We start from the raw sequence: 22,928 nt of genomic DNA on the forward strand, positions 1-22,928 counted from the left end.
TACCCACCTCTGAGTATTATAATGAGCCAGTCAACACATTTGGTTCGTCCATTGGATACTTTGTTCTCCATTTAAGAATGAAGAACAAAGACGAATGCAACTAAACTAAAACTCAACAGAAGAACATTCATTTCCAGTTGTAATCATATTTAGCATGTTATATAATGATCCAGATGGGCAACGTAATACCGGAAGCTACCGCGAACCATCCCAAAGTATTTATTATTATTAGCCGCCTATTCATTGTTTTTCTGTGCTACAAACTGTGAAAAGTAACATTTTTGAGATACTGAAAGCTTGAAAGTGAAAAAGGACCAACCTTCCTGCTTGGCTTTGATGAGAAGATCCAGCTCCGAACAAAGGCGGTTGTTTTCTTCTCTCAAGCGGCAAGCTTGCGCCTCGTACGCGGTTACCGTTTTTTCGACGGCACCGAATATTTCTGTCGCAATTACGTGAAGCCGCTGGGTTATAAAGTCTTCAAGGTCCTCGAGTTGCGCCATTTTTCCCCGCTGTGAGTTGTCGTTATTTCGGTTGGAAGAAGTCGCCTCCAGGATATGGGTTTCCGGTTATGCCTTCCAAAATAAAAGCTTCGCAACCACGTGACATATTGGAGAAGTGCGACACATCCGGTTTCAAGGTGGCCGTTGCTAACAAACAGTAGAGGCACGTATGCGAGTATTCCAAATATTACTAAAGTTTAAAATAAAAATATTTAGGCCATTTAAAAAAATATTTTTCTTTATCCAGATTCAGAACTGATCGCAACTCTCAAAGGCTCACATTTTCGCTTTATGTGTTGTCGAATCTCCCTCCCAGGAACATCTTTAACGGCGTCCCGAAGTGGTCACGTGGTACAAGCGGACAGCGAGGCTTCATACGTCATTTCCGGCTCCTGCCCTACATGATGAGGCACATTTCCTTCCATCAGTGAAACCAGACCCTAACCAATCTGGCGCCCTAGGCAAGATTTTAGGTGGCGCCCCCCCACATCGGCAGTGAAGTGTATATATATACTCACAAGAAACCGAATAGCTTTGTCTTTGACCTTTTTTTTTACTTACAACTATACCTAATATATAAAGGGGTGGAAAAGTGACTATTACCTGCAGGGCAAACATTAGCTAACCAAAAGGCAATAACAATGTAAACAAAAAAACACCTGCTTAAAAGATCTAATACAAATGTCCCTGAGGAATGTAAGGTGGGAGTACTGTACTTACCTAACGTTACATTATTATTTTCCATAACAATTTAGCCCCCTCCACAATATTAACCCGACTTTAAAACAGAACTAGCTATTTATTGATTAGCAATTGCCGAATCATGTAACATTAGCTTAATGCTAAAAAGCCAGCTACTATCACATTCTGCAACAGACAAATAATTTCATGTAGGCTAACGCATACTTGCCAACCTTGAGACCTCCGATTTCGGGAGGTGGGGGGTGGGGCGCGTGGTCGGGGGTGGGGCGGGGGCGTGCAGGTTGGGGGCGTGGTTAAGATATATATATATAAGAAATACTTGACTTTCAGTGAATTCTAGCTATATATATATATATATATATATATATATATATATATATATATATATATATATATATATATATATATATATATATATATTTGTATGTGTGGGGAAAAAATCACAAGACTATTTCATCTCTACAGGCCTGTTTCATGAGGGGGGGTACCCTCAATCATCAGGAGATTTTAATGGGAGCATTCGCATACCATGGTTTATATAGGGCACAGAGTGGGTGGGTACAGGCTGGTCTAGGGGCGTGGTGATTGGCTCATGTGTTACCTAGGAGGTGTTTCCGTCTGTGGCGGCATGTTGTTACAATTTCGCTGCGCTTGTTGAGGGATGACAGGTCTGGACGGTAAATAATAAACAGTTTCTCTTTCAAGCATAGGTTGCATCTTTTATTACCACTATTGTAAGGTGTGCTGGATGCAAGAATTTGCCATGTTATTGAATATTCAACATTATTGTCTTTGAGGTCCCAAATGTGTTTGCTGAGTTCTGTGGTATTTCGCAGGTTTTTGTTCCTGAAAGAAGCCTTGTGATTGTTCCATCTGGTTTTGAATTCTCCCTCGGTTAATCCTACATATGTGTCGGATGTGTTAATGTCCTTGCGTATTACCTTAGATTGGTAGACAACTGATGTTTGTAAGCACCCCCCGTTGAGAGGGCAATCAGGTTTCTTTCGACAGTTACATCCTTTGTTGGTTTTGGAGTCGCTCTGTCTGGGGGTCGACGGCTCATTTGCAATTGTTTTGTTGTGGTTTGAGATGATTTGTCGTATATTGTTCATGCAGCTGTAGCTCAATTTAATGTTGTTCTTGTTGAATACTTCTCTTAGGGTGTTGTCTTTGGGAAAGTGTTTGTCAATCAGACTGAGGAATTTGTGGCCAATGTTCGTTGAGACGTTTTTGCTGTATGGGGGGTTGTACCAGATGATGTTATATATATATATATATATATATATATATATATATATATATATATATATATATATATATATATATATATATATATATATATATATATATATATAATAAATAAAATAAATACTTGAATTTCAGTGTTCATTTATTTACACATTTACACACACATAACACTCATCTACTCATTGTTGAGTTAAGGGTTGAATTGTCCATCCTTGTTCTATTCTCTGTCACTATTTGAGGAATGTTGTAACAAATAATATTTCTATCAAATAGGCTTTACTTTGCATTTTAATTAACGTGGGATTATTTTTTGTATTTAGAAATAATAGTACCAACTTTTTTTTTTTTTTCCTCCAACATTTGTGGCACTGGCGTGGCGCCCCCTGATGGACGGCGCCCTTAGCATTTGCGTATACGGCCTATGCCACGGGCCGGCCCTGGTCGAATCTCCCTCCCAGCAACATCTTTAACGGCGTCCCGAAGTGGTCACATGGTACAAGCGGCTCCTGCCCTACACGATGAGGCACATTTCCTTCCATCACTGAAACCCTCAATAGACCGCTTCGTTTGTTACAAATAGTAATACAAGTCCTTGTTATGGTGAATTAATAGACCAGATAAAGAAAACTCACATTTGTTTTTGACGTAATGCCCATTTTGGTATTTGTATCTAAATGTCCGATCTCTTATTTATATCCAAATGCCCATTTTGGTATTTGTATCCAAAAGTCCGAATATTTATTACTATTTTTGTTTTTCATTAAGCCTATTATCCATTACTGCACTACAAACCATGTAATGTCCCTATTGTGGGTTAAATATAAATGTATCCTATATCCCTTTTTGGTATTTGTATCTAAATATCCGATTCAGTATTTATATCTAAATCATCTTTTTGGTACTTGTATCTAAATGTCAGATCTATTATTTGTATCCAAATGCCCGTTTTGGTATTGTTTCCAAAAGTCTGATCCAATATTTATATCCAAATGCCTATTTTGGTATTTGTATCCAAATATCAGAGTATTTACAATTGTTTTGTTGTTCATTGTGCTATACTTCTGTTACTGCACAGCAACAACGCCATTTTAGTATTTGTATCTAAATTCCCATTTTGATGTTTGTATGAGAATGCATTCACTGCTCTGTGTGTGAATGTGCAGTGTGTGTGCATACAGAGTGGATATATGCATGTGTAAATACAGTATGTGTGCATGTATATCTGCATGCATATAGTATGTATGTATACGTGCGTAAATACAGTACGTGTGTATGTAAATGTGTGTGCATACAGTATGTGTTCATGTAAATGTGTGCATATAGTATGTGTGTATGTAAATGTGTATGCATACAGTATGTGTATGTATAGTTGTGTGAATACAGTATGTGTTCATGTAAATGTGTGTGCAAACAGTATGTGTGTATGTAAATGTGTGTGCATACAGTATGTGTGTATGTAAATGTGTGTGCAAACAGTATGTGTGTATGTAAATGTGTGTGCATACAGCATGTGTTCATGTACAAATGTGTGCATATAGTATGTGTGTATGTAAATATGTGTGCATACAGTATGTGTGTATGTAAATGTGTGTGCATACAGTATGTGTGTATGTAAATGTGTGTGCATACAGTATGTGTGTATGTAAATGTGAGTGCATATAGGAGATGTGTATGTAAATGTGTGTGCATACAGTATGTGTGTATAAAAATGTGTGTGCAAACAGAATGTGTTCATGTACATGTGTGTGCATATAGTATGTGTGTATGTAAATGTGTGTGCATACAGTATGTGTGTATGTAAATGCGATTGCATACAGTATGTGTGTATGTAAATGTGTGTGCATATAGGAGATGTGTATGTAAATGTGTGTGCATACAGTATGTGTGTATAAAAATGTGTGTGCAAACAGAATGTGTTCATGTACATGTGTGTGCATATAGTATGTGTGTATGTAAATGTGTGTGCATACAGTATGTGTGTATGTAAATGCGATTGCATACAGAATGTGTGTATGTAAATGTGTGTGCATACAGTATGTGTCCATGTATAGTTGTGTGCATACAGGATGTGTTCATGTAAATGTGTGTGCATATAGTATGTGTGTATGTAAATGTGTGTGCAAACAGTATGTGTGTATGTAAATGTGTGTGCAAACAGAATGTGTGTGCATATAGTATGTGTGTATGTAAATATGTGTGCATACAGAATGTGTGCATGTAAATGTGTGTGCATACAGAATGTGTGTATGTAAATGTGTGTGCATATAGTATGAGTGTATGTAAATATAAGTGCATACAGTATGTGTGTGCATACAGTATGTGTGTATGTAAATGTGTGTGCAAACAGTACGTGTATATAAATGTGTGTGCATACAGTATGTGTGTATGTAAATGTGTGTGCAAACAGTACGTGTATATAAATGTGTGTGCATACAGTATGTGTGTATGTAAATGTGTGTGCATACAGAATGTGTTCATGTACATGTGTGTGCATATAGTATGTGTGTATGTAAATATGTGTGCATACAGTATGTGTGTATGTATAGTTGTGTGAATACAGTATGTGTTCATGTAAATGTGTGTGCATATAGTATGTTTGTATGTAAATTTGTGTGCAAACAGTATGTGTGTATGTAAATGTGTGTGCATACAGAATGTGTTCATGTACATGTGTGTGCATACAGTACGTGTGTATGTAAATGTGTGTGCATACAGTATGTGTGTATGTAAATGTGTGTGCATACAGTACGTGTGTATGTAAATGTGTGTGCATACAGTATGTGTGGATGTAAATGTGTGTGCATACAGTAAGTGTGCATGTAAATGTGTGTGCATACAGAATGTGTTCATGTACATGTGTGTGCATATAGTATGTGTGTATGTAAATATGTGTGCATACAGTATGTGTGTATGTATAGTTGTGTGAATACAGTATGTGTTCATGTAAATGTGTGTGCATATAGTATGTTTGTATGTAAATGTGTGTGCATACAGTATGTGTGTATGTAAATGTGTGTGCATACAGAATGTGTTCATGTACATGTGTGTGCATACAGTACGTGTGTATGTAAATGTGTGTGCATACAGTATGTGTGTATGTAAATGTGTGTGCATACAGTACGTGTGTATGTAAATGTGTGTGCATACAGTATGTGTGGATGTAAATGTGTGTGCATACAGTAAGTGTGCATGTAAATGTGTGTGCATACAGTATGTGTGTATGTATAGTTGTGTGCATACAGTAAGTGTGTATGTAAATGTGTGTGCATACAGTATGTGTGTATGTAAATGTGTGTGCATACAGTATGTGTGTATGTAAATGTGTGTGCATACAGTACGTGTGTATGTAAATGTGTGTGCATACAGTATGTGTGGATGTAAATGTGTGTGCATACAGTAAGTGTGCATGTAAATGTGTGTGCATACAGTATGTGTGTATGTATAGTTGTGTGCATACAGTAAGTGTGTATGTAAATGTGTGCATACAGAATGTGTTCATGTAAATGTGTGTGCATACAGTATTTGTGTATGTAAATGTGTGTGCAAACAGTATGTGTGGATGTAAATGTGTGTGCATACAGTATGTGTGTTTGTAAATATGCGTGCATACAGTATGTGTGTATGTAAATGTGTGTGCATACAGTATGTGTGCATGTAAAGTAGTGTGCATACAGCATGTGTATGTAAATGTGTGTGCATACAGTATGTGTGCATACAGTGTGTATGCAAATGTGTGTGCATACAATATGTGTGCAAACAGTGTGTATGTAAATGTATGTGCATACAGTATATGTGCATACAGTTTGTGTGTATGTAAATGTGTGTGCATACAGTACACGTGTGTGTGTGTGCATATAGCATGTGTGTGCATACAGTGTATATGTACATGTGTGCATACAGAATGTGTGCATACAGTGTGTTTAATTATGTGTGCATACAGTACGTGTGTGTGTGTGTGTACATAAAGTATGTGTGAGCATACAGTACGTGTGTGTAATGTACAAATACTTCAGAATTGCATAATTGTCTATGTGTTTAGGCGTCTTGTCCGCATGCAAACACATATTATTGTCCTTGAAAACAGAGTTTTGTAAACCCTGGCCAAGGTGAAGCGTTTCAAAACTCTCCTCAGGGTATGCGTGTAGAAACGGAGACTTGTACTCATCTGATGACGTTATTCCCAAAGTTGAATATTGTAACATTCCAAGGAACGGAGGCTCACAGACTGTCTTTCTTTATTCCACAAAATGCAGCGTTCAATCATCGCCATGTCCCACTGTGGAAGAAGCCCACAGACACATGGAGTGTGAGGGAGACAACAACTGCACTGGGAGTGTATCCCACATGGCTGATAGTACTGAATAAGAATATGTAAGTTACAAGGAAAAGGGTTAGTCTTTGGAGGGATCTGAGATGGAAGGTACGGTAGCGGCAAGAAAGGCGTTGGCGGTGGACTCATGAGGTGTGTGGGCTAGTGCACGACAAAGGGGAGACGTTGCAAGTGTTTCCATATTCACAGCAGTGCTGACCGTCCACACAGCACTGGCCCTGAAATCCATGGTCATCAGACGTTACAGAAACATACTCACCCAGGTTGTGACGGTTAGTTGCCATCCTAGTTCTGCAACAAAAACAACTTTTATACCAGTGGGTAGGGACAGCAATTCCAAGAGCCGGCAGATGATCCTTTGCAGCAAGATGTGCCCTGCGGGCAGTAGAACTTGGCATCACAGCGAATGACTGCCAGCTCCTGCCTGCTTCCACTGGCCTCTGCCACAGACGTTACAGCCGTCTGCAGAGACGAACACATGTTTTACAACCTGACTGACTTTAGATCAAACTCTTACCACCTTTTGAACACATCAATTCCTTGCATTCAAGTACAAGACACATAAGTGCAATTTTTGTCCAATGTCGGAGGCAGATATTTACATATATCCGAATTTAAGTTGTACTTCTTTCATTTATTAGTCATATTTGAAAACAGCTCGTATTTTCCATTTATTCTCTTGATGCTCTGTCAGCAAGTATACTGTGTGTGATAACCTTGAGTTCTTTGGAATGTGTTTAGACTAGCATTTTGTTTTGGCTACAGAGATGGGACGAGAGAGAGGGTGGTGGGATCGGGAAAACAGACCATTTTGGGTGTGCGCGATAGAAGGTTCTAAGGTTAGACTGGTCTCAATCAAAATGTATATTGGCAAAGCTTTGAGAATATACAAGAAAATACCTATTCTGTCTCTGGTGGTTTTTCAAACTCAGCTTTAAGTGTCGGAAAGAACTTGGGAGCGAATTGTGACTTGAATTCCCTGGGAGGAACAACTGGTCCAAAACGCAACACCAAATATTGGGAAGTTTTTTAAGTTGATTAAAATTCGGGTTGCAAGTAATAACCTGTGATTAATCATAATTAATCCAAATTCAAAAGTGTGATTCATCTGATTTAAAGATATTATTTGTTTGACAGCACTAATATTGATCTTTAAATGTGTCACTTTTCAAACAATCTCTGAAATATACAGTGCATTTTTTAATCAATATTGGTGTCTTTTTTAAGTAATTCTAAATTATGTTGCAATTAATAATAACCTGTGATTAATCATGATGAATCCAAATTCAAAAGTGTGATTCATCTGATTTAAAGAAATTATTCAATTGACAGCACTAATATTGATCTTTAAATGTGTCACTTTTTATACATTTGCTGAAATTTACAGTGCATTTTTGCATAAATATTGGTGTCTTTTTGAAGTTATTTTAAATTACGTTGCAATTAATAATAACCTGTGATTAATCATGATTAATCCAAATTCAAATGTGTGATTAATCTGAAAAAAATGTATGAAAAAATGTATCATTTGACAGCACTTCCCAATATTTTTGTCCAAATATTGGGAAGTTTTTTAAGTTTATTACAATTCTAGTTGCAAGTAATAACCTGTGATTAATCATCCATCCATCCATTTTCTACCGCTTATTCCCTTTGGGGTCGCGGGGGGCGCTGGAGCCTATCTCAGCTACAATCGGGCGGAAGGCGGGGTACACCCTGGACAAGTCGCTATCTCATCACAGGGCCGTGATTAATCATAATTAATCCAAATTCAAAAGTGTGATTCATCTGATTTAAAGAAATTATTCAATTGACAGCACTAATATTGATCTTTAAATGTGTCACTTTTCAAATATTCTCTGAAATATACACTGCATTTTTTAATAAATATTGGTGTCTTTTTTTAAGTAATTTTAAATTATGTTGCAATTAATAATAACCTGTGATTAATCATAATTAATCCAAATTCAAGTGTGATTAATCTGATTTAAAGAAATGATTCAATTGACAGCACTAATATTGATCTTTAAATGTCACTTTTCAAACAATCTCTGAAATATACACTGCATTTTTGCATACATTTTGGTGTCTTTTTTAAGTAATTTTAAATTATGTTGCAATTAATATTAACCTGTGATTAATCATGATGAATCCAAATTCAAAAGTGTGAAAGAAATTATTCAATTGACAGCACTAATAAATGTGTCAGTTTTCAAATATTCTCTGAAATATACAGTGCATTTTTTAATAAATATCCGTGTCTTTATTAAGTAATTTTAAATTATGTTGCAATTAATAATAACCTGTGATTAATCATGATTAATCCAAATTCAAAAGTGTGATTCATCTGATTTAAAGAAATTATTCAATTGACAGCACTAATATTGATCTTTAAATGTGTCACTTTTCAAACAATCTCTGAAATATACACTGCATTTTTGCATAAATATTGGTGTCTTTTTTAAGTTATTTTAAATTACGTCGCAATTAATATTAACCTGTGATTAATCATGATGAATCCAAATTCAAATGTGTGATTAATCTGAAAAAAAAATGTATGAAAAAATGTATCATTTGACAGCACTCATATTAGTTTTTAAATGTGTCACACATATGCAATATACAGTGCATAGGAAATATGTGTTGGATTGATTCATCTGATTTAAAGACAATTAATCGTTTGACAGCACTAATATTGATCTTTAAATGTGTCAGTTTTCAAACGATCTCTGAAAATATACAGTGCAATTTTGGTCCAAATATTGGGAAGTTTTTTAGGTTAATTAAAATTCTAGTTGCAAGTAATAGCCTGTGATTAATCATGATTAATCCAAATTCAAAAGTGTGATTCATCTGATTTAAAGAAATTATTCAATTGACAGCACTAATATTGATCTTTAAATGTGTCACTTTTCAAATATTCTCTGAAATATACACTGCATTTTTTAATAAATATCGGTGTCTTTTTTAAGTAATTTTAAATAATGTTGCAATTAATAAGAACCTGTGATTAATCATGATGAACCCAAATTCAAAAGTGTGATTCATCTGATTTAAAGAAATTATTCAATTGACAGCACTAATATTGATCTTTAAATGTGTCACTTTTCAAACAATCTCTGAAATATACACTGCATTTTTGCATAAATATTGGTGTCTTTTTTAAGTAATTTTAAATTACGTTGCAATTAATATTAACCTGTGATTAATCATGATGAATCCAAATTCAAATGTGTGATTAATCTGAAAAAAATGTATGAAAAAATGTATCATTTGACAGCACTTATATTAGTTTTTAAATGTGTCACACATATGCAATATACAGTGCATAGGAAATATGTGTTGGATTGATTCATCTGATTTAAAGACATTTAATCGTTTGACAGCACTAATATTGATCTTTAAAGTTGTCAGTTTTCAAACAATCTCTGAAAATATACAGTGCAATTTTGGTCCAAATATTGGGAAGTTTTTTAGGTTAATTAAAATTCTAGTTGCAAGTAATAGCCTGTGATTAATCATGATTAATCCAAATTCAAAAGTGTGATTCATCTGATTTAAAGAAATTATTCAATTGACAGCACTAATATTGATCTTTAAATGTGTCACTTTTCAAATATTCTCTGAAATATACACTGCATTTTTTAATAAATATCGGTGTCTTTTTTAAATAATTTTAAATTATGTTGCAATTAATAATAACCTGTGATTAATCATGATTAATCCAAATTCAAAAGTGTGATTCATCTGATTTAAAGAAATTATTAAATTGACGGCATTAATATTGATCTTTAAATGTGTCACTTTTCAAACATTCTCTAAAAATATACAGTTCAATTTTTGTCCAAATATTGGGAAGTTTTTAAAGTTGATTAAAATTCTAGTTGCAAGTAACAACCTGTGATTAATCATGATTAATCCAAATTCAAGTCTGATTCATCTGATTTAAAGAAATTATTCAATTGACAGCACTAATATTGATCTTTAAATGTGTCACTTTTCAAATATTCTCTGAAATATACACTGCATTTTTTAATAAATATTGTTGTCTTTTTTAAGTAATTTTAAATTACGTTGCAATTAATAATAACCTGTGATTAATCATGATGAATCCAAATTCAAAAGTGTGATTCATCTGATTTAAAGAAATTATTCGTTTGACAGCACTAATATTGATCTTTAAATGTGTCACTTTTCAAACAATCTCTGAAATATACACTGCATTTTTGCATAAATATTGGTGTCTTTTTTAAGTTATTTTAAATTACGTCGCAATTAATATTAACCTGTGATTAATCATGATGAATCCAAATTCAAATGTGTGATTAATCTGGAAAAAAAAATGTATGAAAAAATGTATCATTTGACAGCACTTATATTAGTTTTTAAATGTGTCACACATATGCAATATACAGTGCATAGGAAATATGTGTTGGATTGATTCATCTGATTTAAAGACAATTAATCGTTTGACAGCACTAATATTGATCTTTAAAGGTGTCAGTTTTCAAACAATCTCTGAAAATATACAGTTACATTTTGGTCCAAATATTGGGAAGTTTTTTAAGTTAATTAAAATTCTAGTTGCAAGTAATAACCTGTGATTAATCATGATGAATCCAAATTCAAAAGTGTGATTCATCTGATTTAAAGAAATTATTCAATTGACAGCATTAATATTGATCTTTAAATGTGTCACTTTTCAAACATTCTCTGAAATTTACAGTGCATTTTTGCATTAATATTGGTGTCTTTTTTAAGTAGTTTTAAATTATGTTGCAATCAATATTAACCTGTGATTAATCATGATGAATCCAAATTCAAATGTGTGATTAATCTGAAAAAAATGTATGAAAAAATGTATCATTTGACAGCACTTATATTAGTTTTTAAATGTGTCACACATATGCAATATACAGTGCATAGGAAATATGTGTTGGATTGATTCATCTGATTTAAAGACAATTAATCGTTTGACAGCACTAATATTGATCTTTAAATGTGTCAGTTTTTAAACAATCTCTGAAAATATACAGTGCAATTTTGGTCCAAATATTGGGAAGTTTTTTAAGTTAATTAAAATTCTAGTTGCAAGTAATAACCTGTGATTAATCATGATTAATCCAAATTCAAAAGTGTGATTCATCTGATTTAAAGAAATTATTCGTTTGACAGCACTAATATTGATCTTTAAATGTGTCACTTTTCAAACAATCTCTGAAATATACACTGCATTTTTGCATAAATATTGGTGTCTTTTTTAAGTTATTTTAAATTATGTTGCAATTAATATTAACCTGATGAATCCAAATTCAAATGTGTGATTAATTTGAAAAAAATGTATGAAAAAAATGTATAATTTGACAGCACTTATATTAGTTTTTAAATGTGTCACACATATGCAATATACAGTGCATAGGAAATATGTGTTGGATTGATTCATCTGATTTAAAGACAATTAAACGTTTGACAGCACTAATATTGATCTTTAAATGTGTCAGTTTTCAAACGATCTCTGAAAATATACAGTTACATTTTTGTCCAAATATTGGGAAGTTTTTTTAAGTTTATTACAATTCTAGTTGCAAGTAATAACCTGTGATTAATCATGATGAATCCAAATTCAAAAGTGTGATTCATCTGATTTAAAGAAATTATTCAATTGACAGCACTAATATTGATCTTTAAATGTGTCACTTTTCAAACAATCTCTGAAATATACACTGCATTTTTGCATAAATATTGGTGTCTTTTTTAAGTTATTTTAAATTACGTTGCAATTAATATTAACCTGTGATTAATCAGGATGAATCCAAATTCAAAAGTGTGAAAGAAATTATTCAATTGACAGCACTAATATTGATCTTTAAATGTGTCACTTTTCAAACAATCTCTGAAATATACACTGCATTTTTGCATAAATATTGGTGTCTTTTTTAAGTTATTTTAAATTACGTTGCAATTAATATTAACCTGTGATTAATCAGGATGAATCCAAATTCAAAAGTGTGAAAGAAATTATTCAATTGACAGCACTAATATTGATCTTTAAATGTGTCACTTTTCAAACAATCTCTGAAATATACACTGCATTTTTGCATAAATATTGGTGTCTTTTTTAAGTAATTTTAAATTACGTTGCAATTAATATTAACCTGTGATTAATCATGATGAATCCAAATTCAAATGTGTGATTAATCTGAAAAAAATGTATGAAAAAATGTATCATTTGACAGCACTTATATTAGTTTTTAAATGTGTCACACATATGCAATATACAGTGCATAGGAAATATGTGTTGGATTGATTCATCTGATTTAAAGACATTTAATCGTTTGACAGCACTAATATTGATCTTTAAAGTTGTCAGTTTTCAAACAATCTCTGAAAATATACAGTGCAATTTTGGTCCAAATATTGGGAAGTTTTTTAGGTTAATTAAAATTCTAGTTGCAAGTAATAGCCTGTGATTAATCATGATTAATCCAAATTCAAAAGTGTGATTCATCTGATTTAAAGAAATTATTCAATTGACAGCACTAATATTGATCTTTAAATGTGTCACTTTTCAAATATTCTCTGAAATATACACTGCATTTTTTAATAAATATCGGTGTCTTTTTTAAATAATTTTAAATTATGTTGCAATTAATAATAACCTGTGATTAATCATGATTAATCCAAATTCAAAAGTGTGATTCATCTGATTTAAAGAAATTATTAAATTGACGGCATTAATATTGATCTTTAAATGTGTCACTTTTCAAACATTCTCTAAAAATATACAGTTCAATTTTTGTCCAAATATTGGGAAGTTTTTAAAGTTGATTAAAATTCTAGTTGCAAGTAACAACCTGTGATTAATCATGATTAATCCAAATTCAAGTCTGATTCATCTGATTTAAAGAAATTATTCAATTGACAGCACTAATATTGATCTTTAAATGTGTCACTTTTCAAATATTCTCTGAAATATACACTGCATTTTTTAATAAATATTGTTGTCTTTTTTAAGTAATTTTAAATTACGTTGCAATTAATAATAACCTGTGATTAATCATGATGAATCCAAATTCAAAAGTGTGATTCATCTGATTTAAAGAAATTATTCGTTTGACAGCACTAATATTGATCTTTAAATGTGTCACTTTTCAAACAATCTCTGAAATATACACTGCATTTTTGCATAAATATTGGTGTCTTTTTTAAGTTATTTTAAATTACGTCGCAATTAATATTAACCTGTGATTAATCATGATGAATCCAAATTCAAATGTGTGATTAATCTGGAAAAAAAAATGTATGAAAAAATGTATCATTTGACAGCACTTATATTAGTTTTTAAATGTGTCACACATATGCAATATACAGTGCATAGGAAATATGTGTTGGATTGATTCATCTGATTTAAAGACAATTAATCGTTTGACAGCACTAATATTGATCTTTAAATGTGTCAGTTTTCAAACAATCTCTGAAAATATACAGTTACATTTTGGTCCAAATATTGGGAAGTTTTTTAAGTTAATTAAAATTCTAGTTGCAAGTAATAACCTGTGATTAATCATGATGAATCCAAATTCAAAAGTGTGATTCATCTGATTTAAAGAAATTATTCAATTGACAGCATTAATATTGATCTTTAAATGTGTCACTTTTCAAACATTCTCTGAAATTTACAGTGCATTTTTGCATTAATATTGGTGTCTTTTTTAAGTAGTTTTAAATTATGTTGCAATCAATATTAACCTGTGATTAATCATGATGAATCCAAATTCAAATGTGTGATTAATCTGAAAAAAATGTATGAAAAAATGTATCATTTGACAGCACTTATATTAGTTTTTAAATGTGTCACACATATGCAATATACAGTGCATAGGAAATATGTGTTGGATGGATTCATCTGATTTAAAGACAATTAATCGTTTGACAGCACTAATATTGATCTTTAAATGTGTCAGTTTTTAAACAATCTCTGAAAATATACAGTGCAATTTTGGTCCAAATATTGGGAAGTTTTTTAAGTTAATTAAAATTCTAGTTGCAAGTAATAACCTGTGATTAATCATGATTAATCCAAATTCAAAAGTGTGATTCATCTGATTTAAAGAAATTATTCGTTTGACAGCACTAATATTGATCTTTAAATGTGTCACTTTTCAAACAATCTCTGAAATATACACTGCATTTTTGCATAAATATTGGTGTCTTTTTTAAGTTATTTTAAATTATGTTGCAATTAATATTAACCTGATGAATCCAAATTCAAATGTGTGATTAATTTGAAAAAAATGTATGAAAAAAATGTATAATTTGACAGCACTTATATTAGTTTTTAAATGTGTCACACATATGCAATATACAGTGCATAGGAAATATGTGTTGGATTGATTCATCTGATTTAAAGACAATTAAACGTTTGACAGCACTAATATTGATCTTTAAATGTGTCAGTTTTCAAACGATCTCTGAAAATATACAGTTACATTTTTGTCCAAATATTGGGAAGTTTTTTTAAGTTTATTACAATTCTAGTTGCAAGTAATAACCTGTGATTAATCATGATGAATCCAAATTCAAAAGTGTGATTCATCTGATTTAAAGAAATTATTCAATTGACAGCACTAATATTGATCTTTAAATGTGTCACTTTTCAAACAATCTCTGAAATATACACTGCATTTTTGCATAAATATTGGTGTCTTTTTTAAGTTATTTTAAATTACGTTGCAATTAATATTAACCTGTGATTAATCAGGATGAATCCAAATTCAAAAGTGTGAAAGAAATTATTCAATTGACAGCACTAATATTGATCTTTAAATGTGTCACTTTTCAAACAATCTCTGAAATATACACTGCATTTTTGCATAAATATTGGTGTCTTTTTGAAGTTATTTTAAATTACGTCGCAATTAATATTAACCTGTGATTAATCATGATGAATCCAAATTCAAATGTGTGACTAATCTGAAAAAAATGTATGAAAAAATGTATCATTTGACAGCACTTATATTAGTTTTTAAATGTGTCACACATATGCAATATACAGTGCATAGGAAATATGTGTTGGAATGATTCATCTGATTTAAAGACAATTAATCGTTTGACAGCACTAATATTGATCTTTAAATGTGTCGGTTTTTAAACAATCTCTGAAAATATACAGTGCAATTTTGGTCCAAATATTGGGAAGTTTTTTAAGTTGATTAAAATTCTAGTTGCAAGTAATAACCTGTGATTAATCATGATTAATCCAAATTCAAAAGTGTGATTCATCTGATTTAAAGAAATTATTCAATTGACAGCACTAATATTGATCTTTAAATGTGTCACTTTTCAAACAATCTCTGAAATATACACTGCATTTTTGCATAAATATTGGTGTCTTTTTTAAGTTATTTTAAATTACGTTGCAATTAATATTAACCTGTGATTAATCATGATGAATCCAAATTCAAATGTGTGATTAATCTGAAAAAAATGTATGAAAAAATGTATCATTTGACAGCACTTATATTAGTTTTTAAATGTGTCACACATATGCAATATACAGTGCATAGGAAATATGTGTTGGATTGATTCATCTTATTTAAAGACAATTAATCGTTTGACAGCACTAATATTAATCTTTAAATGTGTCAGTTTTTAAACAATCTGAAAATATACAGTTCAATTTTTGTCCAAATATTGGGAAGTTTTTTAAGTTGATTAAAATTCTAGTTGCAAGTAATAACCTGTGATTAATCATGATTAATCCAAATTCAAAAGTGTGATTCATATGATTTAAAGAAATTATTCAATTGACAGCACTAATATTGATCTTTAAATGTGTCACTTTTCAAATATTCTCTGAAATATACATTGCATTTTTTAATAAATATTGGTGTCTTTTTTAAGTAATTTAAAATTATGTTGCAATTAATAATGACCTGTGATTAATCATGATGAATCCAAATTCAAAAGTGTGAAAGAAATTATTCAATTGACATCACTAATATTGATCTTTAAATGTGTCACTTTTCAAACAATCTCTGAAATATACACTGCATTTTTGCATAAACATTGGTGTCTTTTTTAAGTTATTTTAAATTATGTCGCAATTAATATTAACCTGTGATTAATCATGATGAATCCAAATTCAAATGTGTGATAAATCTGAAAAAAATGTATGAAAAAATGTATCATTTGACAGCACTTATATTAGTTTTTAAATGTGTCACACATATGCAATATACAGTGCATAGGAAATATGTGTTGGATTGATTCATCTGATTTAAAGACAATTAATCGTTTGACAGCACTAATTTTAATCTTTAAAGGTGTCAGTTTTCAAACGATCTCTGAAAATATACAGTTCAATTTTTGTCCAAATATTGGGAAGTTTTTTAAGTTGATTAAAATTCTAGTTGCAAGTAATAAACTGTGATTAATCATGATTAATCCAAATTCAAAAGTGTGATTCATCTGATTTAAAGAAATTATTCAATTGACAGCACTAATATTGATCTTTAAATGTGTCACTTTTCAAACATTCTCTGAAATATACACTGCATTTTTGCATAAATATTGGTGTCTTTTTTAAGTAATTTTAAATTATGTTGCAATTCATAATAGCCTGTGATTAATCATGATGAATCCAAATTCAAATGTGTGATTAATCTGAAAAAAATGTATGAAAAAATGTATCATTTGACAGCACTTATATTAGTTTTTAAATGTGTCACACATATGCAATATACAGTGCATAGGAAATATGTGTTGGATTGATTCTTCTGATTTAAAGACATTTAATCGTTTGACAGCACTAATATTGATCTTTAAATGTGTCAGTTTTCAAACAATCTCTGAAAATATACAGTTCAATTTTGGTCCAAATATTGGGAAGTTTTTTAAGTTAATAAAAATTCTAGTTGCAAGTAATAACCTGTGATTAATCATGATTAATCCAAATTCAAAAGTGTGATTCATCTGATTTAAAGAAATTATTCAATTGACAGCACTAATATTGATCTTTAAATGTGTCACTTTTCAAATATTCTCTGAAATATACACTGCATTTTTTTTTATAAATATTGGTGTCTTTTTTAAGTAATTTTAAATTATGTTGCAATTAATAATAACCTGTGATTAATCATAATTAATCCAAATTCAAAAGTGTGATTAATCTGATTTAAAGAAATTATTCAATTGACAGCACTAATATTGATCTTTAAATGTGTCACTTTTCAAACAATCTCTGAAATATACACTGCATTTTTGCATAAATATTGGTGTCTTTTTTAAGTTATTTTAAATTACCTCGCAATTAATATTAACCTGTGATTAATCATGATGAATCCAAATTCAAATGTGTGATTAATCTGAAAAACATGTATGAAAAAATGTATCATTTGACAGCACTTATATTAGTTTTTAAATGTGTCACACATATGCAATATACAGTGCATAGGAAATATGTGTTGGATTGATTCATCTGATTTAAAGACAATTAATCGTTTGACAGCACTAATATTGATCTTTAAAGTTGTCAGTTTTTAAACAATCTGAAAATATACAGTTCAATTTTTGTCCAAATATTGGGAAGTTTTTTAAGTTGATTAAAATTCTAGTTGCAAGTAATAACCTGTGATTAATCATGATTAATCCAAATTCAAAAGTGTGATTCATCTGATTTAAAGAAATTATTCAATTGACAGCATTAATGTTGATCTTTGAATGTGTCACTTTTCAAACATTCTCTAAAAATATACAGTTCAATTTTTGTCCAAATATTGGGAAGTTTTAAAGTTGATTAAAATTCTAGTTGCAAGTAACAACCTGTGATTAATCATGATGAATCCAAATTCAAGTCTGATTCATCTGATTTAAAGAAATTATTCAATTGACAGCACTAATATGAATCTTTAAATGTGTCACTTTTCAAATATTCTCTGAAATATACACTGCATTTTGTAATAAATATCGGTGTTTTTTTTAAGTAATTTTAAATTATGTTGCAATTAATAATAACAACCTGTGATTAATCATGATGAATCCAAATTCAAAAGTGTGATTAATCTGATTTAAAGAAATTATTAAATTGACAGCACTAATATTGATCTTTAAATGTGTCACTTTTCAAACATTTGCTGAAATTTACAGTGCATTTTTGCATAAATATTGGTGTCTTTTTGAAGTTATTTTAAATTACGTCGCAATTAATAATAACCTGTGATTAATCATGATGAATCCTGTCATGTCTGTGTGATCACGTTCTGTTTGGCCATGTGCTTTTTTGGATTTTGTCAGTTCCTGTTTTTTCACTCCCCGTTTTGTTTCCATGACAACCCATTAGTTTTCACCTGTCCTCATGTCACACACCTGATTCATTTGCACTCACACACCTGTTGTTAATCATGTCTGTATTATTTAAGCTTTTCATTTTCTGTTGTTCGGCCTGGCGACATCACATTCATGCTCTGCACTCTCCTGACACTCTGTTTCATGTTCATAGTCCATGCTGCCCTGTTCACGTCATCGCAAGTAAGTTTTGTTGATTAATGCCACAGTTAGTGTCTTTTGTTTTTTTTGTCCATAGTTCTGCCTTTGTGCGAGTTTTTGTTTTTATAGCCAAGTTTTTTACTTCCGCCCTTGTGCGCGCCTTTTGTTTATTCCTTTTTTGAGTGTTAAAATTAAATATGTATTCACCTTCACGCCGTGTCCGGTCCAAATCCTTTGCACCTCGGGAAAACAATCCACGCCAGAGTCCAAGTCCTGACAAATCTAAATTCAAAAGTGTGATTAATCTGAAAATGTTTTATCATTTTGACAGCACTTATATCAATCACACATATTCAGTGCATAGGAAATATGTGTTGGCATTTCAATCCCTCAAAAGCCCGTTAGTTTAAATTGCGCAACTGTTTTTTCGAATCTAAATATAGTCAAACTAAAATGACATATTTTGGTAACCTTCACGCCATTATCCAACATCAGTACCTTGCAGAAAATTCCTAACACTGATGGAGTATTGGTGCGTGCAAAAACAGCAGCAGGCGGCTGTGACCTGTGGGCCGGTTCTAATACTAATCAAATATCATCGCGGGGGCCATAGATAAGTGTTTTTCAACCACTGTGCTGCGGCACACTAGTGTGCTGTAAGCTACAGTCTGGTGTGCCGTGGGAGTTTATCCAATTTCACCTATTTGGGTTAAAAATATTTTTTTCAAAACCAGTAATTATAGTCTGCAAATGATGTGTTGTTGTTGAGTGTCGGTGCTGTCTAGAGCTCGGCAGAGTAACCGTGTAATACTCTTCCATATCAGTAGGTGGCAGCAGGTAGCTACCGGTAATTGCTTTGTAGATGTGGGAAACAGCGGGAGGCAGTGTGCAGGTAATAAGGTGTCTAATTCTTAAACCAAAATTAAAACAAAAGGTGAGTGCCGCTAAAAAAAGACATTGATGCTTAGGGAAGGCTATTGAAGGGGGTCAGGCAAAGTGGTGACTTTCGAGAAATGCTAGTTTCCTTCCCTGAGAGTGACGACATTGACATAGATTCCATCCGTTTATCTCCCATGTAACTATGCTTTTAATTTTTACTAGCTTGCTCAAAGAGGGGCGTATTTTAGAAGTGTTGTACTAGTGATAAAGATCCTTTTAGAAGATCTGAAGGGGGAATTGTCGGAGGCAGATATTTACTTATATCCGAATTTAAGTTGTACTTCTTCCATTTCTTTGTCATATTTGAAAACAGCTCGTGTTTTCCACTTCTTCTTTTGATGCTCTGTCAGCAAGCAAACTGTGTGTGTTAACCTTGGGTTCTTTGGAATGTATTATGGCTAGGGAGACGTTGTGCTTGTGTTATGGCTAGGGAGGGGGAAGGAAAGAGAGGTTTTTGGCGTTGGGAAGACAGACCATTTTGGGGAGGCGCGATAGAATGTTCTAGGGTTAGACTGGTCTCAATCAAAATGTATATTGGCAAAGCTTTGAGAATATACAACAAAATACCTATTCTGTCTCTGGTGGTTTTTCAACTCAGCTTTAAGTGTCGGAAAGAACTTGGGAGCGAATTGTGACTTGAATTCCCTGGGAGGAACAACTGGTCCAAAACGCAACACTATGCAGAACGAAACTAAAACTGAACTGACTACAAAGTAAACAAAAACAGAACGCTGGACGACAGCAAAGACTTACTGTGGAGCAAAGACGGCGTCCACAATGTACATGACATGACAATCAACAATGTCCCCACAAAGAAGGATAAAAACAACTGAAATATTCTCGATTGCTAAAACAAAGTAGATGCGGGAAACATCGCTCAAAGGAAGACATGAAACTGCTACAGGAAAATACCAAAAAAAGAGAAAAAGCCACAAATAGGAGCGCAAGACAAGAACTAAAACACGAGACACAGGAAAACAGCAAAAAAGTCCAAATAAGTCACGGCGTGATGTGACAGGTGGTGACAGTACACCTACTTTGAGACAAGAGCTATATTGATGCATGCTTGGTTATGCTTTAAAGTCATATCCAACAATTGCGACGACGACTTTTTACTGTCAACTGAGCCTCGTTTTTGAATGATTTCTGCCTCCGCATTTTTCTAACGCAAAAAATGTGCCTTGGCTCAAAAAAGGTTGAAAAACACTGCCACAGATCTACAAAAGGTACAAAGAATTGCTATTGCGACATCCAGTGGACACATTTAGAACAGCTGTTTCTTTCATTCAAAAATTTCAGGTTAATTTTTATACTTCGCCAACTCATCCCGCGGGCCGGATAAAACCTGTTCGAGGGCCTGATCCGTACGTTTGACACCCCTGGTCTAATGACTTACCTTTTTCAGGTTACTGGTGTGAGACACGGGTCGAAGTGGGGTGACTCGGGGTTCCACAGCAGCCTGTCTCGCCAACAACGGTGGGTTGTTCCACGACTCGGGGCCTCGCTCACACATCTGAGAGGCCAAGCTGCACCGGAACCCCGGGGGGCAGCAGTTGGCCAAGTCGGGGCAACACACAGCCTGGAAAAGCCAACGGAATGAGGCGGCGACGCTTTTTACACGACTTGATGTGTGAACTCACTTTGGGGTAAGGACAGCAGCTGTACCCCTGCTCCGTCTGGCAGCAGGTGGCGTGGTCAGAGCAGACGCTTCTGTCAGGACATGGAACTTTACAGGAGACCAAGGCCGCAAATGAGAGCCACACGCTGAACCGCAGCATCTGGAGGACAATTAGTGATGTTTAGTGATACAATTTGTCAACTTGCAATACTCACTTTGTCTCTTCCCGCGTCTCCAGGTTCTCTCCGGCGAGCAAAACAGCACACTTCTTGTATGTGTCGGATCAAAACGACGCACTTCACCAAATGTAACGTCACACCCTCTGCATCCTGTGACTGTACTGTACTGTCAGCTATTGAGCAAGCAGACATGGAAGTTTCACTTCAGGCTTCGCTTCTATGTTGCTTTAATAATGTCACTTCCTTCTTGCTACGATTAAACATTGCAAGTCAAAAGAAGCAATAATTGGTGCATATAAACATTCAACTACATGGGGAAAAATATTTGTTTTTTAAAAACACCTAAGTGAGGATAATTCAGTAAATGAACATTTCCGAAATTGAAATATTAAGTTGTGCATAATAATGCTTGTGATTAAATCACTTCCAAAAATGTGTCCTCTAGTGATCAAATCAAATCAAATCAACTTTATTTATAGAGCACATTTAAAATTTACCACAGGGGTAGCCAAAGTGCTGTACAATGAGCAGGTTAAAAGATAAAACGAGTACCGAGCAAACAACACAACACAAACAGAACACGATAAAAAATAAATAATTAAAATAGAATTAATAAAAACAGGATCACAGCAGGTGTATTATGGGGCGCCATTGCAGGATGGATATCACTCAGTGTTAAAAGCCATGGAATAAAAGTATGTTTTTAAGAGAGATTTAAAAACAGGAAGAGAGGAGGCTTGTCTAACACTCAGGGGTAGGTCGTTCCAGAGCTTGGGAGCAGCAACGGCGAAAGCTCTGTCACCTTTAACCTTCAGCCTTGTGTCAGGGACCGTCAACAGCAGCTGATCGGCTGATCTTAAGGATCGGGTGGGGCAGTAAGGCTGAAGGAGGTCGGAGAGATAGGTAGGCGCGAGGTTGTTTAGACA

The 22,928-nt window shown here is 33.0% G+C and overlaps 2 protein-coding genes across 6 annotated transcripts in view; both read right to left on the bottom strand.

Moving 5' to 3' along the window:
- LOC133621420 (uncharacterized) overlaps positions 1-656 on the bottom strand; it is a 21,420-nt gene extending 20,764 nt beyond the window's left edge. For all 4 annotated transcript variants that reach the window (XM_072915635.1, XM_061983476.1, XM_072915634.1 and 1 more), the window contains exon 1: positions 320-656. In XM_072915635.1, the coding sequence (XP_072771736.1) occupies positions 320-500 (181 nt within the window). In that variant the 5' untranslated portion in view covers positions 501-656. The remainder of the gene's footprint in view (positions 1-319) is intronic.
- Positions 657-6,673: 6,017 nt separating this feature from the next.
- Positions 6,674-22,222, bottom strand: LOC133621419 (progranulin-like). 2 transcript variants are annotated; one of them, XM_061983472.2, is made up of 6 exons: positions 22,039-22,222; positions 21,846-21,983; positions 21,602-21,784; positions 19,474-19,548; positions 7,096-7,242; positions 6,674-6,998 (listed from the first exon to the last, which is right to left on the bottom strand). In XM_061983472.2, exons 1-6 carry the CDS (start codon positions 22,192-22,194, stop codon positions 6,906-6,908), a joined length of 792 nt encoding a protein of 263 aa, XP_061839456.1. In that variant the 5' UTR covers positions 22,195-22,222; the 3' UTR covers positions 6,674-6,905. The 2 variants fall into 2 exon arrangements, with proteins under 2 accessions (XP_061839456.1, XP_061839457.1); XM_061983473.2 differs by lacking the exon at positions 19,474-19,548 and having other exon boundaries at positions 22,039-22,217.
- Positions 22,223-22,928: the final 706 nt, after the last annotated feature.

Source organism: Nerophis lumbriciformis, linkage group LG21 (assembly GCF_033978685.3).
Source record: "Nerophis lumbriciformis linkage group LG21, RoL_Nlum_v2.1, whole genome shotgun sequence".
NCBI classification, from domain to species: domain Eukaryota; kingdom Metazoa; phylum Chordata; class Actinopteri; order Syngnathiformes; family Syngnathidae; genus Nerophis; species Nerophis lumbriciformis.